The 20381-nt window shown below is 42.8% G+C and overlaps 2 protein-coding genes across 2 annotated transcripts in view; both read right to left on the bottom strand.

The window, feature by feature from the left end:
- Window positions 1-805: 805 nt before the first annotated feature.
- LOC120556790 (cullin-associated NEDD8-dissociated protein 2-like) lies at window positions 806-4141 on the bottom strand. The gene is made up of 4 exons (XM_039796514.1): window positions 3521-4141; window positions 3246-3433; window positions 1917-2013; window positions 806-1193 (listed from the first exon to the last, which is right to left on the bottom strand). The coding sequence occupies exons 3-4, from the start codon at window positions 1947-1949 to the stop codon at window positions 972-974; spliced, it is 255 nt and encodes an 84-aa protein (XP_039652448.1). The 5' UTR covers window positions 1950-2013; window positions 3246-3433; window positions 3521-4141; the 3' UTR covers window positions 806-971.
- A 4678-nt stretch (window positions 4142-8819) lies between these two features.
- cand2 (cullin-associated and neddylation-dissociated 2 (putative)) overlaps window positions 8820-20381 on the bottom strand; it is a 31195-nt gene continuing 19633 nt past the window's right edge. The window contains exons 15-24 of the mRNA XM_039797455.1: window positions 18817-19004; window positions 17557-17719; window positions 17329-17469; window positions 13833-13972; window positions 13205-13380; window positions 12400-12495; window positions 11394-11563; window positions 11154-11318; window positions 9955-10062; window positions 8820-9207 (exon numbers count right to left, since the gene is read on the bottom strand). Of these exons, the coding sequence (XP_039653389.1) occupies window positions 8977-9207; window positions 9955-10062; window positions 11154-11318; window positions 11394-11563; window positions 12400-12495; window positions 13205-13380; window positions 13833-13972; window positions 17329-17469; window positions 17557-17719; window positions 18817-19004 (1578 nt within the window). The 3' untranslated portion in view covers window positions 8820-8976. The remainder of the gene's footprint in view (window positions 9208-9954; window positions 10063-11153; window positions 11319-11393; window positions 11564-12399; window positions 12496-13204; window positions 13381-13832; window positions 13973-17328; window positions 17470-17556; window positions 17720-18816; window positions 19005-20381) is intronic.

Genomic DNA, 20381 nt, shown 5'->3' with positions numbered 1-20381 from the left:
TCAGTGGTTAGGAAGGACACATACCAAGTACATCATTTTATGAGATGGATCACAACATTCATGTTGTAACTAGATGAAAAGACTAATAGCTTTAACACAATTAGCCTATATAAAGCTAGTCGTGACACAGCTTATGCAGGACCGCATGTTGTTAGGTGAAGCCAAGTACTGAAATAAATCCAGGGCATGTTGATCTTTATTTGTAGTACAGACCTCAGGTCACTGATACTTGGGTGGAGTGATTTGCTCACAGCAAATGAGAAGCCCCATGGTGAGGAGCAGAGTGCAACAACTGCTTTTTCCAGGTGTTGCTCTAATCACTCCACCCAAATAGCAGTGCTTCGCCTTCTGAGAATATAGTTCCGAGTATGTATAGTTAGAAGATGGCTGTCTCTTGTGACTTTATTTGTCCACACTGACTATACAAATCAGAAAGTGTAAATAGGAAAATGTTGGCCTTATTGTCACTAAGCAGTAGGCTAGTTGGAGTCTGTTACCTTCAGGATCTGTGCTAAGCTAGGCTAGCAGTGGGTGCTTCAGAATTACAGCACAGAGATTAGGATATGTATGGACTCCTTTAACTATGGGGGATACGGTGAATAAGCTAAAGTCCCAATAAGTCAGCGTGTTCCTTTAACACGCATGTTGTAACTGGGTGAAAAGACTAACAGATTTTACACAATGATTTAAAGATAGTGGAACAAAGTAGTTAGATCTTGTGTACAGACAAACTGCACTTGACATTTCAAAGTGTTGCTTCCACTTTATTACTAAAGTTAACCTAAGAACACCATGGACAAAAGGAAACCGTGTCAATCATTTAATTTATTTAGCTAGAAAGGAAATTCATACTAAAAAGCCCAGTTTTCAAAATACAGCTGTGATTGTGTATGAAAGTGGAACAGCATTGTGCTTCTTTAAAAAAGGCCTTTATCTAAAAAAAAAAAAATATAAACCAAAACCTGGGGAGTCTAGCTGATATCCATGCTCTCTGCTGACCCTAAGCCACCCCCCTCCCCTCCCTGGACGCTCTGGTAGATTGACGCCATGTCAGCGTTGGTTCTGATCTGGTTGGCGAAGTCGGCCATGCTGGGGCTCCTCTCCACCTCGGGCACGGCCAGCAGGGCGGCGACAGCGCGCATGGCCGAGCGCCGCAGCTCCTCAAACTCCTGCTTCACAGAACCGGCCTTCACCTGCAGGAAGGTAAGTGGGACATTCATGGCGGGGGGGGGCATCACACACTGATTCACAATGTGATCCTTAATACTAGGTTGATTATGTAAATGACAAGAAATACACCTAGTTTTGGCCCTATTGTAGTTTGCATTGCTGTAATTTAGCAGTTGTATGATGGAATTTAGGCAAAGCTCCAACCACCTCGAGCCAAATTTGTGATCTTGAGTTGTAACAGCTTGACCTGACCTTATTGCTGCCGTTCTGAGCTTTGCATTCTTTCATTGCACACAGTACGCAGTTTACAATGACAACTGCGTACACACAACTAGGGCTGCAGCCATAGATTATTTTCATTGCAGATTAATCGGTCGAATATTTTCTCAATGAGTTGTTTGGTCTATAAAATGTCAGAAAATGGTGAAAAATGTGAATTGCATTTCCCAAAGCCCAAGTTCACGCCCTCCAATGTCTTGTTTTGTCCACTACTCAAAGATATTCTGTTTACATTCACAGAGGAGTGAAGAAACAAGGGCAGTTTGTTATTTAGCTACTTAATTTGAAGTCAAGAAAGGGGAATAGAAATCTATAAAAAAAAAAGCCCATTTAATAAAAGTCATATTTCCAAAGCCCATTAGACTTGACGTACTGTACAGCTGTGTCAATTGGCACTGCATAGACAGCAGTGTCATACATAAGCATTTATATGAATCATACAAGTATGAATTATTGAGTGCTGGTACCTTGGTAGTGCAGGTAACTTTAAGAGGCTCCATCAGTCTGTCCAGTCTTTGGAGAACAGCTGCCGGACACAGACGCCAGTCGAGCCAACGTCAGCATCTACAGTACACACAAACACAAGAAAAAAAAGTGGGAGAGTCAAGTCAAGATGAACGATGACAAACATGAAAACACTGTTTTAGCAACAGCTACAAAATCTTTAAACAAAATTAAGAAGAAATAACATGACACAGCTATTGGGACATGCTATAAATGTTAACTCTAAAAGCTAAAAAAAAGTTGAGTTTTGATTGAGTGTTTTTGCTCTTAATTAACTGATTGAGATGTGTGACCGTATACTGTATGTCTTCCTGACTTAAATCTCTTGATTGAGTATGAAAGGATGTCATCAGTTGATGTGGCTCTGGTTTCTAGAGAAGAGCAAATCTTTAACCTGAGATTTATGGAAAATGTGCTCCATCTGATCGGGGCCTAAGGAGAAGAAAGCTACACAGAGTCCTGCATTGCCTCCACCAAAGAGCTGAGGAAGATCTGGCTAGTCCACACGGCATTGGATGGGAGAAAACATGCTCTGGTTTATTGGCTTTTCTAACCCTTTTTTGGATGCTCCACTCCACATAAGTCAAGATTCCAATCAAATATGCACTTCAGTTATTTAGTAGGACAGTTAAGAGACAAAGTCTGTAGTAGGGTGGTAAAGATAAAAATACACCATAATGGAACCAACAGCATCTTTTCATTTGACCATTTCCTACCTGGGTAAAGGGCATCGCTTTCAAACTCCACACAGCCAGTTTACAACAAACTCTCTGCTATCAAGTCTTTAATTCCCAGCTGAAGCTGAAATAACCTCTGATGGCATAATCAGAAGTCATTTTCTTCTGAGCTACAGGAGTCATATCGCAGCTGATATTGTGTACAATCTGTAGAATTAACTTGTAAGGGTTAATTTGTAATCAGCTGGATATCAAGTTCTTAACTCCAAACTTGAGCCCTGCTTACAGACTCGTAAAAAGCCTAAATATGCCATTTTATTTTTGTTTTGCCTTTTAACAGTGTTTTTTGGAAAGTTTCATTTTACATTTCCGCTTTCTTTTACATAAGAAATAGTTTGAATATTGGCAAAAAGACCTGGATCTTAAAAATCTGATTAATATCCATATTAAAAGTCTCATGTGGGCCAAAAGAAACAAACCATTAGCAATTGTCCTCAACACTAACCACTTTTCCCACCAGATAACTGACCAAACTAAAACACTTTTCCTAGTTTTCTATGGTTGTGGGGACATTTGGGGCTAAGCAGATCTAGCACATAGCTCTCACACACTTACCTGTAGCCCAAGTTACTGGTTTTGGACAGCACCAGTGCCTGTAGGAAGTCCAGTATGGCTGCCAGCGCTGCACCCTACTGCAGTGGAGAGTGGACGAGTCTGGGGACTACCGGCAGCACGGAGGAGCTGATCTTAGCCAGAGAGGAGGGACACCATTTGGCCATGCAGGTCAGCAAGGTGACGGATACCTAAACAGAGACATACACCACGTCAACAACAGGTTTCATATGACAATATCTCTATACAGCACTCTCTGTGATGGGAAGCTGACTCACACGTGACAACCCGTGCTGTCTGGCTGTTCACCGGTCTCTCTGACTCAGCAGGAGCTAAGTCAGAGTAACCTGGAACACCTGAGGGTGCCCAGGTTATTTAAGCCTAGCTGCAGTGCAGCCAAGCAATAAAAACATATTGGTGGCTGACTTGACTGAGGAAACTTAATTTTTCTACACAAGACCTGGATTTGGGAGAGGAGAAGAGAACTGGCACTATGAAAAGTGAAGCATGAACCAGCAGAGCAGCCAATTTCCAAATGATGCTGGAATACAGAGAAAAGAGCAACCCAGCATCAGGTGAAAATGCTGAAGGAGCCATCCTTGTGTCTAACTTTAATTCAGTGGATCTAGCTGGATCTGAGCGAGCAAGTCAAACAGGGGCTGAAGGTGCACGGTTTAAAGAAGGTTGCAATAACACTACTACTCTTACATAGACAGTAGGCTAACGCATATTTCTACAGAACTCCTCGAGTGGGAACGCTAAAACACTCATCTGCACCATCACTCCTGCTACTCTAGAGGAGACCCTCAGCACTCAGACATTTGACAGGCCAGGTCTCACATAGAAGCCGTAAGTTTCCTCAATCACATCAGCCACCAAGATGTTCTCCTGCTCAGCTGCTCTGCAGCCAGGCTTAAATATCCTGGGCACCCTCAGGTGTTCCAGGTTACTCTGACGAGCTCCTGACGAGTCGGAGAGACAGGTGAGCACTAGACCCAGCTGGGGTCGTCCCACACAGGGACACAGGACTGGAATACAGGAATTAGTTCAACCAAGGAGGTTTCATTTTTTACATGTTGCAGGATAGATCAAAATCTACTTGAAGGAGTATTCCACCAATTCAACCTGGCACTCCTGTAACATTGTTGAGAAGAAAAGGTTCAAAATTGATGCAGCAGAATTAGAGATATCGTCTACTTGGCTGGTTCCCAAAGTGGGGTCCGGGGACCACCAGGGGATCTTGTAGGGAGTCCTAAGGGGTCCCCAGCAAAATGAGGAATCCTTTATTTTCACTATAATTCCATCCATAAGTAACCCATACCTACGTTGGTCATTGGTTTCATACACTTTCTGTAATAAAACATGTGAAAGCTAAGATCCTATCAGAGAGGGGACGCTGGGACAAAATCTTATCAAAAGGGGGTCCGTGTTAGTGTCAGTTTCTGGGTCCTTCACGTGAAAAGGTTTGGGAACCACTGGTGTATTTTATTCCACTCCCTTGTCAAAACCTGCTGCCTACATTACCCACAATGCAACTACTGCCAACAGTTCAGTTGGAAATTTGGCTGTGTTAAGCTAGCGGCAGCTAATGTAGCGTGGAGCAGAGATGAGCAGCGGGCTACAGAGGACAACACCAGCATCATTTCTTTTCTAAATGGATACAACTCACTGCCCACATTCCTTCCTGAGTAAAAATAAAGTTCTATGTATCTGGTTTATCCCTCGTGTTGTGTTGACAACACAAGGGTTATGTACTTCCATTTACTTTGTTGAGAATTGTTCTCTAAACCCTGTCTCTTGTAAAGTAAGTAAGTAAAGTTTATTTCTAGAGCACATTTAAACACCGTTTAAGATGACCAAAATGCTGTACAAAAAAGCACTAAGGTGCTGTGTTAATAACCCTTGTTTTGTCCTTCAGGTCAACACAAGGGTTAAGCATGTAAAGGGGGAAGTCCTGCACAGAGTCACAGTATCCGCACAGGAGTTGAGCCCTCGGACAAAAACAAGCTCAGCCATTAAATATGATTACAGATTAATAGGCCTGTCATGTTTACAGATGAATAGATCGGTTCTAGCTGATTAATCCCCTTATCCTGTCTGGATGCCCTTGCCACCAACAGATGTTCTATCATCTCCACATCTTAATGGGGAAAGCACCATAGGTACCATACCAGACTCAGAGGCCAGTACAAGGCCTCTCTAGCTTTCATTCCAGCTTATCACCATACATAACAGAGACACTTTTATGCATGGCTAATAGCACTTATTAGAGATAGGTTATAAATCAGCTTTATGCCCATTGCATCATTACATGTAACATTACATAAGCTTTATGCCCTTTACATCAGTGGTTAGGAAGGACACATACCAAGTCCTAGAGCTGAAGATCTTTGCCCGAACCCGGTCTTAATTTCTATTATTTTACACGGGCTCGGGCTTGCGCTTCGGGTTGCATGGTAAATGAGCGGTCAGCTGATGCGTTTCGATTAGCGTGAAAATGGATCCTGAGGAGGTGAAACGAAGGCTGGTCTCTGGAGGACTTAGCCTGTTTCTTTGTTCCAACTTCCAAGTGGCCTATAGCCTCCGTTAGTCATGAATAAATGATGTTAAAACATGTATAAATGACTCATTTTTTATGAAAGACAAAGGAGCTGTGTGCCTTTTGAAGCCTACAGTCAGGCTGTAAATGGGTTCGGGTAAAAAACTGTCAATCAAAATGTAGCCTACTTGTCGGGCTCAGGCCGAACTCTGTCGGGCTCGGGCCTTTTCGGGCCATTCTTTTAAGGCTCGATTACAGCTCTACCAAGTCCATCATTTTATATGAGATGGATCACAACATTCATGTTGTAACTGTTAAGAAAAACTAAAAGACGTGATCGTTTGATTTCTGAGGAGGAAGGAGAGGCTGGGGTCGAATTGAAAGTTAAGCAATGAACAACACGATGAAAACGACATGACAAAAACAATCAAACACAAAACATGAAACACTGCCAGTAGTGGACTGAAATGACATGCCTCCTCTTCAGGAATTACATCAATCAGTCCTGAGACATTCTCAGGTTCCGAATTATATTCCTGTCTCTCAGGTTAAGGACACACCTCTGAATTTCAGGTTTACTCCAGGTCACAGACAAAGGTTTATCATGGTAGTGCCGATTCTGTTCAAGTTTACAGAGTTTGCATTTCCTTTGTTCTAATCAAGTCTGGCCCCGCAGGGAGTGGCTCCCCGAAAGTTGTTTAAACAATAAGTCTTCTAGAGCATCTACATTCATGCTAAATAACAGACATTACCTAATCAATTATTTAGAAACTAGGTTTGGGGGTGAGGCAGTCAAATGCTGATTAGGCTTAATCAGTATTGCAACAATCCTTTTCGACTCAGTTTCAGTGTCACTCAGTCACACAACAGTTTACATTTTTAAGTTACATTTTTTACCTAAAAGTATATTGTACTAAAACATAAGCATGGTTTTAACTTTTTTATCTTCAACATAACTAGATGGAAAGACTAATAGATGTAACACAATTAGCCTATATAAAGCTGGTGGAACAACATATCTGTTTTTAGACATTAGACACAAGCTGCACTGACATGTTTCTGTGTTGCTTCCACGTTATTGTGAATGTGTATGTGGACTAAATTAAACGTGGGAAGAACACAAAACGGACTAAAAGAAATAATTTAACTCCACAGCGTCAAAAGAAAAAGAGGAAATTCATACTTATGTTTATTGTTTGTCCTCTAAAGCCAGCTAAAAAAAAAGTTTTTTTGTGCCTGTGTGTCTTACCTGAAGTCTTTCAGCAGTGTATGGACCAGGTTGTTCAACAACTTCTGATGTTCTGCATATTATTGACTCTTTTAACTTAGTGCAATCTGGGACCTGCCCCACACAAGGAAAAAAAAAAAAATCATACTCATGGACCTAGTCCCGCTTTTCGCCTTTCACATAGCCATTTTGTTCTATGTGACATCTGCGTGTCTGACCACAAGGATATTTCATTTGTCACCGTTTGTTTGTACTATATGTTTACAAAAGTATACAAACTATACATCATTTCCAACCTGTACAGGTCAGTATTTAAAAGATGTCAACAGCCATAAGCCGTTTCTCAAAGTCAAGGAAGGATCCTTGACTTTGAGAAACGGCTATGGCCTCTCCCCATATGCAGACCTTCTCTCCCAAGCGGGCGGGGAGATCTACTACCCCCCCATCCAGACTGCATAGCGCTCTGGGCTTGGCCCGTGAGAGGTGGAACCTGAATGCATCAGGCCTGCCAGAGCAGGTCATTGTCACCGTTCAGAGTGCAAGGACCTCATCCACCTGCTCGCTTTACAGTGGAAAGTGGAGAGCTCATTCCAGAAAGGGCATGGCCACTTCATGGGCCCTTTTCAGGGGCGTGTCAGTGAAGGAAATTAGTGTGGTGGCAAGCTTGGCTATGCCTCACACTTTTGTGAGGTTTTACAGGCTGGATGTTTCCGTGCTGTCCTTGGCACAGGCTGTGCTGGAGGCTAATGTGCCGGGGTCAGTGTGACACTCTGTTCAACATGATTTTGGCTTCGGGAGATTCGTGCAATCCGGGGGTGGTCTATATCTCCTGTAGTGAAACATCGAACGAAGTCGTTCGATGTTTAACCCAATTGGGTTACTTAAAGTAATCCCAGTTCTTTGATAACAGAGTGAGGTGTTTCACAAACACACCCCTCCTTGCAGAGACACGGAAAGAAACCGGTCTGGAATGATTTGTAAGGAGCTGGTCGACTGTGATTATATGAGGGGGCGTGGCCAAAGCACAGTTCGACCGGTCTGTCACTGACAGACGTGATGTCATCGGATCTTCCATAGTTGGTCACGCCGAGGCGATTCCCATAGTGAAACTCACTGTAATTAAAGAATAGGGGATTACTTTAAGTAACCTAAAGTTTTTACAGTTATGTAATCGCACAGAGTGACATCGCGATTGCAATTATATTAATCGTGGCACCCTATGTCCCCTGACTCAGATTAGATTAAGACATAAATAATTGTGGTAGCGGGTGGGTCCGGTATGATACTGGGCTGTTTGTTTACTGAAAACTACATCATACAGTCAGTATGATTAGAGATTGTCACTATTACTTATGTGCTACTGAGACTTTACATTTTATATTCTTCCCCAGATGGAAGAAAATATAACCGGAACAAAACCCAAAAGCCAGATTGAGGTGCATCACCGATCAGTAATAACTTTCCAACAAGCCCCTCCAACTCCTTGCACTGCTCTACGAGTCCATTTTGTCCTAAAGCTGCGAGTGTGCTTTTTTAACCAATTCAATGTCAGAACTCTATGAATTTTGATTTAGCACCACAAATACTCTCAAAGACCTTACTCCTAAAACCTCACTACTTAAGATGAGGATGGTTCATGTTGTAACTGGATGGAAAGCCTAACAGATCTTACACAATGATTTACAGATAGTGGAACAGATCAGTCATTAGATCTTGTGTACAGACAAACTGCACTTGACATTTCAAAGTGTTGCTTCCACTTTATTTCACGTGAACTAAAGTTAACCCAAGAACACCATGGACAAAAAGAAACTGTCAATCATTTAATTTATTTTGCTAAAGAGGAAATTCATACTAAAAAGCCCAGTTTTCAAAATACAGCTGTGATTGTGTATGAAAGTGGAACAGCATTGTGCTTCTTTAAAAAAGGCCTTTATCTAAAAAAATATAAACCAAAACCTGGGAGTCTAGCTGATATCCATGCTCTCTGCTGACCCTAAGCCACCCCCCTCCCCTCCCTGGACGCTCTGGTAGATTGACGCCATGTCAGCGTTGGTTCTGATCTGGTTGGCGAAGTCGGCCATGCTGGGGCTCCTCTCCACCTCGGGCACGGCCAGCAGCGCGGCGACAGCGCGCATGGCCGAGCGCCGCAGCTCCTCCTGCTTCTCAAACTCCTGCTTCACAGAACCGGCCTTCACCTGCAGGAAGGGGAGATTGAGATTCATGGCAGGGTGGGGGGGACTAGCATCACACGCTGATTCACAATATGATCCTTAATACTAGGTTGATTATGTAAATGACAAGAAATCCACCTAGTTTTGGCCCTACCGTAGTTTGCATTGCTGTAATTTAGCAGTTGTATGATGGAATTTAGGCAAAGCTCCAACCACCTCGAGCAAAATCTGTGATCTTGAGCTGTAACAGCTTGACCTGACCTTGTTGCTGCCGTTCCGAGCTTTGCATTCTTTCATTGCACACAGTTTACAATTACAACTGCGTACACACAACTAGGGCTGCAGCTATCGATTATTTTTGGTGCAGATTAATCCGTTGAATATTTTCGATTAGTTGGTCTATAAAAGGTCAGAAAATTGTGTAATCTGTGGATCAGTGTTTCCCAAAGCCCAAGATGACGTCCTCCAATGTCTTGTTTTGTCCACTACTCAAGATATTCTGTTTAGGGTCACAGAGGAGTGAAGAAACTAGAAAAGGGCAGTTTGTAATTTATAAGCTACTTAATTTTGAAGTTAAGAAAGGTGAATAGAAATCTGTTAAAAACAAAATAGTCTTTATTTAATATGAGTCATGTTTCCAAAGCCCATTGGACTTATGACTTACTGTACAGCTGTGCCAATTGGCACGGCATAGACAGCAGTGCCATACATCAGCGTTTATATGAATCCTAAGGGAAGTATGAATTATTGCCTTCTAAAGAACGCTGGTACCTTGGTAGTGCAGGTAGCTTTAAGAGGCTCTATCAGTCTGTCCAGTCTTTGGAGAACAGCTGCCGGACACAGAGACGCCAGTCGAGCCAACATCAGGAAAGTCAGCATCTACAGCACACACACACACACACCAACACAAGAAAAAAATAAAATAAGTTGGAGTCAAGTCAAGAAAATGAATGACACTTGCCATTTGTCAAACTGGAAAACACTATGTTTTAGCAATGTTGCCAAAATCAAAAAAAATGTTTAAACAATGATAAGAGATAACATGATGCAGCTATTGAAACATGCTATAAATGTTAACTCTAAAAGCTTAAAAAAAAAAAAAAAAGGTTCGTGAGTGTTTTGGCTCTTAATTAAATGATTGATCTGTGTGTGTGTGTGTGTGTGTGTGTGTGTGTGTGTGTGTGTGTGTGTGTGTGTGTGTGTGTGTGTGTGTGTGTGTGTGTGTGTGTGTGTGTGTGTGTGTGTGTGTGTGTGTGTGTGTGTGTGTGTGTGTGTGTGTGTGTGTGTGTGTGACTGTATACTGGATGTCTTCCTGACTTAAATCTCAGAGTGACGATTTAGGATGTAAGGATGACCTCTGTGTTGACGTGGTTCTGGTTTCTTGATGAGATCAAATCTTTAACCTGATGTTATTTACTGAAAATAGCCGCCCCAAACTGCTCAAATGCTCTGTCTGATCGGGGCCTAAGAAGAAGGAAAGCTGCACACAGACCTGCATTGCCTCCACAGCACTGTGGAGGAATGTCTGGCTAGTCCACACATCACTGGATGGGAGAGAAATATGCTCTGGTTAATTGGCATTTCTTTTAACCAATCAGTTGCCTTGGGGCGGCGCCAAGCGCTGGACAGAGCAACGGTGCCTCTGCAAAACAGCCTCGGGAAAGGAACTTTTTTTGGTGGAACATGTGTATGTTCAAAAGCTGTTTTAGTCGTGCAACAGAAACCTCAGATAGGACAGATAGTCTAGCTAGCTGTCTGGATTTACCCTGCAGAGATCTGAGGAGGAGTTAACCATAGTCCTCAGAAATCCAGAGTTTAAAATTCTAACAAAAATTGTAAAGTAACAGACATCTGGCTGAAAATGAGGGACATCAGGCAGGTCTTCCAGTGGCACCTGAACAATCCGAGAAATGAAACGTCGATATAGACTGAGCTGCACATAACTGATGTGATTACACTTTTCTACCCACCCTGATATCATAGTGATCTTTGAGTCCTTCCTCCACATGATCTAGGAACTGCAGTACGTTCAGCCCCTCCAGGCAGCTGTCCAGCAGAGTGTACATACACTCAAATGCCGCTTTACGCACATCCAACCCGTCATCCACAGTGTGTTTGAATGGACCCATCTCCACCTGCAGGACACACGCAGAATTAAACATCTACGCATTAATAACAGATGTTTAAATTTCCCCAGCTTCCCAACCCACTTCTCTGATGAGGTCCTTCCGGATCTGGGTCTCCTTGTAGAGGTGAGGCAGCACTGTTGCTAGGAGACCACGGATCAGAGATGGTTTGTTGTGAGCTGCAGAGTTAAACATCACCAAAGCGACGCGCCGCACGTTGATGTCCTCATCCTGCAGGGTCTTCAGGAAGTCTCCTACCCAACAGAGATGATTTGATCAGATTACTGTTATCCAATAGAACGTGTGTGGGTGTGTGCACACTTTTCATCAGAGCACTTTTCAATTGGGAAAGGTTGAAAGGAGTGGAACTGAGCTAGTCTCCTAACCGTGACAGGTTTAGATTTAAGGTCAAGGTTGGATGATCGGTTCACATTTTTGAAAGGTCCCATGACATTTCACTTTGAGGTTTTTTAACATTAATATGAGTTCCCCCAGCCTGCCTATGGTCCCCCAGTGGCTAGAAATGCTGATAGGTGTAAACCGAGCCCTGGGTATCCTGCTCTGCCTTTGAGAAAATGAAAGCTCAGATGGGCCGATCTGGAATCTTCTCCTTATCAGGTCATATAGAGAAAGGTTACCTCCCCTTTCTCTGCTTTGCCCACCCACAGAATTTGGCCCGCCCATGAGAAAGAGCCATCATGGCTTTCAAAACAAGCAAAGTGGCAGTTGGTCAAGGTCCCCCACCTTGCACCCCCTCTCTCCTCCTCAATAGCATGTAAAGCTACAGACACAGAAATGGCATGTCCTGAGGAAAGCTCATTGTGGGACTGGCTCTAGTGGCTGTAATTCTGCACCAAGGCTGACTTTAGGGAAAGAGACTTCAGATACAGTATTAGGGGACCACTAAGGCCTATATAATGTATCTATGTACCTTGAAGTTCAACATTGGTTGGGGGGTTCAGTTTTGTAAATGACTCCTGTGTGTAGAGATATTGAATATGACATAAAAGGTATCCTTTGATGACCCTAAAAGACTAGTTTCAGGTTTGTCCTCAAGTCAGTTTAAATAAAGGGTGTTTCTGTGTCCTACCTATGCACTCTTTCAGCAGGGAGTCTATGGGAGCAGGTTGGTCAACAATAGTGAACTTGATAGCTGTCACCACCGTGCTGCGAGCCAGAGGAGAACCTGCAAGGGGGCAGGAGGAGATTTCTTTACAAACACAAAAGAAGAAAAGGTGTCCCAAGGGCAGCAACAATAACTTCACAGTATTAGAGATAAAAAAAAAGGAAGCATGGAGTAACTTTGTTGCAATCCCTCTAATGCTTATAGCACTGAAACTGTTCCTATAAGAACTGCTAACAAACTTAAAACTAAATCTGAACAGTATTTCTAGAGATATTTAGCTCTGGGACCAAAATATTGGAGGGATAAACAGAGAGGGGAGACTAACTGGCCACCAAAATCTCAATTGTCACGAATCTCTTTGGTGCAGTCGTTATTACAGTGATCAGACGAAAAAAAACCTATTAGGGTTGTGCAATTAATAAAAATTGTAATCGTGTTTACAAATTATTGGAGCCTAACGATTATACAAAAATGTATTAGAATTATTTTGCACATTACGTTTTGAAAGTAAAGTTGGTCTCGTGTTCTGCATGAAAAAGAAATTCCAAACGGGGAAAGTATTAAGGGGAATTTCTCAGTTCAAGGAGTTTTTACTGTTTCACTATTTTTTAAGTTCAATAATTGCAACATCTTTCCAAAAGTCTACGAGTAACCATGTTAATCATGATCTTAATATTGACCAAAATAATTGTGATTATGATTTTTTCCATAATGGAGCAGCCCTAACACACATCTCCCCCCCCCACACACACACACACACACATCGTACCGGCTCTAAGCAGCTGTTTGAGCCGGGGTAACAGCTGGGCAGCGTTGACTAAAGTCAGTTTTCCCAGACATTCAGCCACCAGGTTCCTGGTCCCCTCCTCCTGACACTCACAGTTGTCGAACAGCAAGGCCCAGATAGACTCCACATGGGCCGAGAGACTAGAGGCTGGACAGGCACTGAGACCACAGGGACAAACCGGTCACCCAACTTGAAAGACAATCGGTTAATGCTGCACTTTGGGAGAGATTTTTTTTAAATAAAAAAGATGTCCGTTTTACCAGTTTAAATAAAAAACTGGAGGGTGCAGTACAGAATCACATCCCTACTTAAAAAAAAAAAAAAGAACCTTTAAGTTCAAATTCAGACTAGTTTAAAAAAATAAAAATATCCACTTAACAATGAAAGTTAAACCCCCCCCCCCCCCCCCAAAAAAAAAAAACTCAGAAAGTCCTTCAGTCTGAAATTTTCATATGCGTTTTTTGTATCAATTTGGTTAATCTGCATGATTTTTTATACTCTTCTATAAAGAACATTTCTTTAATTGCTTTGTAAAATTACTTTGAATGATATGCGCAGGTAACACTGAGGAGAGAAAGAGGAAACGTGAAATAAAAAACTGAACACACACCTGATGACCTCTTTGAGGGAGTGCAGCAGCAGGTATTGTCTCCGCGGCTGGGCCGAGATCTCTTTCAGCAGGAAGGGCAGGTATTCGTCCAGGCTGCCGACCGCCATGCTGCCTAAAGCGCAGGATGCTGCCGTCTTCACCTGAAACCACAAACTAGATACTATTCATATTTAAAAAATAAACAAATGTGGCTGTTAGCTCAGTTGGTAGAGCGGGCGCACATATGCAGAAGTTTATTCTTCGACGCAGAAGGTCCAGGGTTCGAATCTGACCAGTCCTCCCCTTTCATATCTCAGCTTTCCTATCCAATAAAGGCAGAAATGCCCAACAATTGAAAAATAAGTAAATATGGAAAATTGTTCTTGTTTAACTTTCATCAAGGAAAAGGTTAAACTGAACGGCATCCTATGCCCCGTTTTGACCTGCTAATAAGATCCGATCTAAGTGGTTGGAGTGGACGGCTTCAGTACAGGTGAAAACGCACCCAGGACTCATAGGTATCAGATCACTCAGACCACATTTGGAGGTGGTCTGAACCAGTGGTTCAAGCTTTTTTCAATAATGTACCCCCTTTGAACAGTTTATTTTAAGCCATGTACCCCCTAACCAGCGTGAATAATTTTGGTAGAAAAAAAAAAGTTGATAAATACACCGATAGATTTACTAAACAGCCTTGTACCTGGAAAACTAGAAAATAAAGACAAAACCTTGGGAAAAAAAAAAAACGTAAAAAAGGAAGGCAACACTAGGACAACAAAAATTCTAATAAGCGACAAACTTTGAAAAAAGTGACAACTTTGGGGAAAAAAAAATAAAAAGCAGACTACAGCCTTGTAACTGAAAAACATTTAGCAAAAAATGTCACGTACCCCTGCAGTCCTCCTAAGTACCCCTAGGGGTACACGTACCCCCATTTGAGAAACACTGGTCTAAACCACATGTCCACATTCTAATAGACCTTTTTCACAGCAGACATTTTGACTTGTCATAGTAGGAGAAGCACAGCTGAAATTGATAACCTTAAAGGGGTGATAGAATGCAAAACCGATTTTACCCTGTCATAGTTGAATAACGACAGTTCGGTGGGTAAATAGGACATACATAGAAGCTCAAAGTCCCACTGACACCCCTTTACTATGAAAATCTCATATTTTGAAACTGCCGCTGAAAACGGGCGAATCCCAACAAAGCTGGAAGTTGACGTCAACCTCCCAAAAACCGGAACCTTTGTCACAGCCATGGGTGTATTAAGAGAACGGTCCGCCAACATTTTACATAGGCTACACAACTGACCTGAGATCAGGTAGTCTTCTGAATCTAGCTAGGTCACGCAGATCTCTGCTATTCCATTACAAAATTCACTTCTGAAACTTTTTATGCGAGAAATCAACCATATAAAGCTCAAATATGGGCCGCATTACGAAAAGGATGGCTAAATGTGCAAATTTTCTCCGACTGTGTGTCGGAGTTTAGTGCCGGTGTTGGTGCTGCCTGGGTTGCTACATCGCCGCCCTGACCCCGCAGTGTCAGCGAACTTGTTACGCCCGCAATCTTTTACCGCAGCCCGCAGGTTCTAGTAAATCTTATAATGGGTATGTGTGTTGAGTTATTTAAACAAACAATCGGGGAAATAAACGCCTCTTGTCCGCGAGTCTCATTGATAGAGCCGCGGTGAGATGGAGTCCATCAATGAGAGCTAGCTAGCCTCCTCCTAACTCTGACATTCACTCAAATACATTCAATTGAAATCCGAAATCGGCAAGTGTTAGCTAAGCTTTGTAAGACCTTGAGGAACCTGTAATATTCATGCCGTGACGAAATTCAAACTGTAAATATACTTTAGTTATGCGAAAGTGAGCAAGCTGCGGTATTTCCCCATTGTAATGAATGGGACATATAGCAAGCAGCTGCTCGTCATACAAAGACGCCTTGCGTTCATAAAAATGCCTTAAAATCAAATCGGACACAACGGTTAGCTTTATAAGACATTGGGGAATGATGTTATATAAGTGGCGTGACGAAATTCAAACTGTAAATATAATTTAGTTATGGCGACAGTGTAGCTAGCTAGCTGCGGTGTTTCCCCATTGTAATGAATGGGACATATAGCAAGCAGCTGCTGGTCCTACAAAGACGCCTCGCGTTCATAAAAATGCCTTAAAATCAAATCGGACACAACGGTTAGCTTTATAAGACATTGGGGAATGATGGTATATAAGTGGCGTGACGAAATTCAAACTGTAAATATAATTTAGTTATGGCGACAGTGTAGCTAGCTAGCTGCGGTATTTCCCCATTGTAATGAATGGGACATATTGCAAGCAGCTGCTCGTCCTACAAAGACGCCTCGCGTTCATAAAAATGCCTTAAAATCAAAGTGGCGTGACGAAATTCAAACCGTAAATATATTAGTTATGCCGGCAGCTGGCCGCGGAGCCCCGTATGCAGTATCCACAAAGGGTGACTTTGCCCTGGGTATGGAGCCCAGCAGGCTGCCGCTTTCTCGTCAGACTGTGTGGAGCTCCTAAAGTCCGACACGCCTTACCAAATTTGCAATTAGCCATCAAATTTTGTAAAACGGCCCATATTTCAGCTTTATATAGTTGATTTCTCGCTTAAAAAAGTCTCAGAAGTGAATTTGGTAATGAAACATTGCAGTGTCTGGAATATGAGATTCTGTCGCTTCTCTAATGTATGTGTATTGGGGATTCGCTCAACCAATCAGCGCGCGTCTCTAATGTGTTCGTATGGCAAGTCGCTCAACCAATCAGCGCAGCTCATCTAAATATTCATGACCATACCATATTTGGAAGAAAAGCTCTTGTTACAAATAGGGCCAAAACACAGGGATGCATAAGGGCCAATAAAATATCAACCAGGCCATTTTCAGCCCAACCAATGTTACATACCCCATTAGGAGACCATAAGGAACAGTGTGAAATACCCTATATAATCATTCTATCACCCCTTTAACAATGGCTCAATTCCATCAAGTGTCCCAGTAAGCTATTTCAGTGAGTCAGCATGCACAATACCAGGACCTCTCCTAAGTGGAATGCAGCCATCATTAATAGTTTTGAATACACCTCACCGCTTTTCCTACTATGACATGTCAACATGTCTGCCATGAAAAAGGTCTATAGCAGGAATGTGTCCTGGGCCACATTAACGACCTCCTACTCAACTGTGAGCTGAACTACTACTCATTTAAAGTATCAATTATGCATTGTGTGTTTCGGATGTTATTTTAATACTGTGGTGATGTCAGTGTTTGTTTCTGTGCTGCCTGTCCTTATATCCCCAGCTGTCTCAAGCTCTCTGCAGTGCTGTTGCCTTGAAAAGGCAACCACTGGTATACAAGAACGTCATTTTTCGTTTTATAAAATTGTGGGATATTACTACAGACATGCCTGCTCTTATATCCGTCAACTCTGAAAATTCACCAATACAAGTAATTGTTATTTGCAGCCTGGGAGCCATGTCCAGTATGTCCTACCTCCTCATTGGTGGAGGAGATGGCCTCCAGGATGACTCCCTGCACCTCCTTACTCCGCCCCAGGCTGCCGCTCCTCCCCAGCTCCCCCAGACACAACAGAGCCAGGACTCGGGCAGACTCTGGAGAACCAGGGTTCTTCACCTGAGGAGAAGAGAGGAGATACAGTGAATCTGACACACATGGTGTTGTATTTTACCCGTGTACAAACTCGCACACACATACACACACCTCCTGCATGAGGCCGGCCACCGTGGCTGGAGTTTCTTTGGAGCAGGAGGAGGACAGAGCGGCCACACAGCGAGCCACAGACTGGTACGACTGTCTGTGGATGATGGTGCTGTCTGAAGACTGGGAGCGGTGGAACGGATCGGTGAGAGACTTCAGCAACTGACTGAGGAGACAAACAGGAGAGGAAACGAGAGAAAAGAAAACAAAAGGGAAACAAGGGGAGATGAATAAGTTGCTTGTGTGAACGCAGTGAATCCTGTTTTAATTAGAGTGTAAGTAGGCCTGTAACAATTACTTCATTAATTGCAATCTTTTAGGTAATTGCCATTTCTTTGTTTAACTGCAATGAACTGCTTACATTAGCTGAAGTGCTAAGGGGTATGACTGTTGATGGTTGTCAATTTTATGTTCATTTAAGAAAGAAATGCAATGTTTTATGAGAGGACGTGGTTTACTTCACTGGAGGGAATTTAAAACCATTTCCAATGCTTGCTGGTGCAAATAATGAGGTCCGCCATCAACTAAAAAGGACACACAGGAACGTGCGCACACGCTACAACAGGCTGCGTACCTGTGTTAATACATTATCTGGGTGTTACAGAACCGTGATCAAACCAAAAGATGTATCCTGGGTTTATTAATTCCCAGCTGAAATTACCTCTGATTGCATAATCAGAAGTCATTTTCTCAGACTTGACAAAGCTCCTTCTGAGCTACAGAAGTCATATCGCAGCTGATATTAATGTGTACAGTCTGTAGAATTAACTTGTAAGGGTTAATTTGCTATCAGCTGGATATCAAGTTCTTAACTCCACAAACTTGAGACTTGATTACAGACTCGTAAAAGCCTAAATATGCAGTATTATTTTGGCATTTTAATGGGCTTCTAATCACAAAATAGTTTCAACATTGTGTTTTTTGGAAAGTTTTCATTTCACTTTATAGGTGGTTAACAAGCCTGAGGAAAACTTGAGTTTTTGCCTTTCTGCTTTCTTTTTTAAACTTTAAAAAAAAAAAATAGTTGTCTTTGAATATTGGCAAAAAGACCTGGATCTTAAAAATAGATTAATATCCATATTAAAAACCTCATGTGGGCCAAAAGAAACAAACCATTAGTAATTGTCCTCAACACTAAACACTTTTCCCACCAGATAACTGACCAACAGAGTAAACACCTTTCCTAGTTTTCTATGGTTGTGGGGACATTTGGGCCTAAGCAGATCCAGCACACAGCTCTCACACACACTCACACCAGCTTACCTGTAGCCCAGGTTACTGGTTTTGGACAGCACCAGTGCCTGTAGGAAGTCCAGTATGGCTGCCAGTGCTGCACCCTGCAGCAGTGGAGAGTGGACGAGTCTGAAGACTCCCGGCAGCACGGAGGAGCTGATCTTAGCCAGAGAGGAGGGACACCATTTGGCCATGCAGGTCAGCAAGGTGACGGATACCTAAACAGAGACATACACCATGTCAACAGGTTTCACGTAACAATATCTCTATACAGCACTCTCTGTGATGGGAAGCTGACTCACAGGCAACAACCCGTGCTGTCTGGCTGTTCACCTGTCTCTCTGACTCAGCAGGAGCTAAGTCAGAGTAACCTGGAACACCTGAGGGTGCCCAGGTTATTGATGCCTGGCTGCAGTGCAGCCAAGCAATAAAAACATCTTGGTGGCTGACTTGACTGAGGAAACTTAATTCTTCTACGCAAGACTTGGCCTGGATTTGGGAAAGGAGAAGAGAACGGTCACTATGAAAAGAAAAGTATGAACCAGCACCATTCAAACACCAATTTCCAAATGATGCTGCAATACGGAGAAAAGAGCGACCCAGCATCAGGTGAAAATGCTGAAGGAGCCATCCTTGTCTAATTTTATTTCAGTGGATCTAGCTGGATCTGAGCAAGCAAGTCAAACAGGGGCTGAAGGCGCACGTTTCAAAGAAGGTTACACTACTACTACTACTACTACATAGACAGTAGGCTAACGCATATATTTCTACAGAACTCCTCGTGTGGGAACGCTAAAACACTCATCATCTGCACCATCACTCCTGCTTCTCTTCCAGGATCATTTGGAAATTGGTGTTTGAATGGCCACACTGCTGGTTCATACTACTATGTAGAAGAAGTACCAGTTTCCTCAGCCACAAAGACGTTCTCCTGCTCAGCTGCACTGCAGCCAGGCTTAAATATCCTGGGCACCCTCAGGTGTTCCAGGTTACTCTGACGAGCTCCTGACGAGTCAGAGAGACAGGTGAGCACTAGACCCAGCTGGGGTCGTCCCACACAGGGACACAGGACTGGAATACAGGAATTAGTTCAACCAAGGATTCAACACGGCACTCCTATAACATTGTTGAGAAGAAAAGGTTCAAAATTGATGCAGCACGGGATCTGGAGGGGGTCCTAAGGGGTACCCAGCAAAATGAGGAATGATTTATTTTCACTATAATTCCATCCATAAGTAACCCATACCTACGTTGGTCATTGGGAACCACTCATCTATTTTATTCTGCTCTCTGGTCAAAACCTGCTGCCTACATTACCCACAATGCAACTACCGCCAACAGTTCAGTTGGAAATGTGGCTGTGTTGAGCTAGCAGCTAGCAGCAGCTAATGTAGCGTGGAGCAGAGATGAGCAGCGGGCTACAGAGGACAACGCCAGCATCATTTCTTCTCTAAATGGATCAACTACGTGGTGGGAGGAGCTGGAATAACCCTCGTGTTGTCGTCCCATCGACCATCAACTCGTTGCCCATTCGTATCAAAATTGAATTTTTTGTGCTTTTTCCGACATCGCTTTTTTCGATGCTTTTGACACTT

This window comes from Perca fluviatilis, chromosome 4, assembly GCF_010015445.1.
Source record: "Perca fluviatilis chromosome 4, GENO_Pfluv_1.0, whole genome shotgun sequence".
NCBI lineage: Eukaryota > Metazoa > Chordata > Actinopteri > Perciformes > Percidae > Perca > Perca fluviatilis.
The sequence above is the reverse complement of the archived record's forward strand: the minus strand, read 5'-3'. Positions and strand labels throughout refer to the sequence as shown.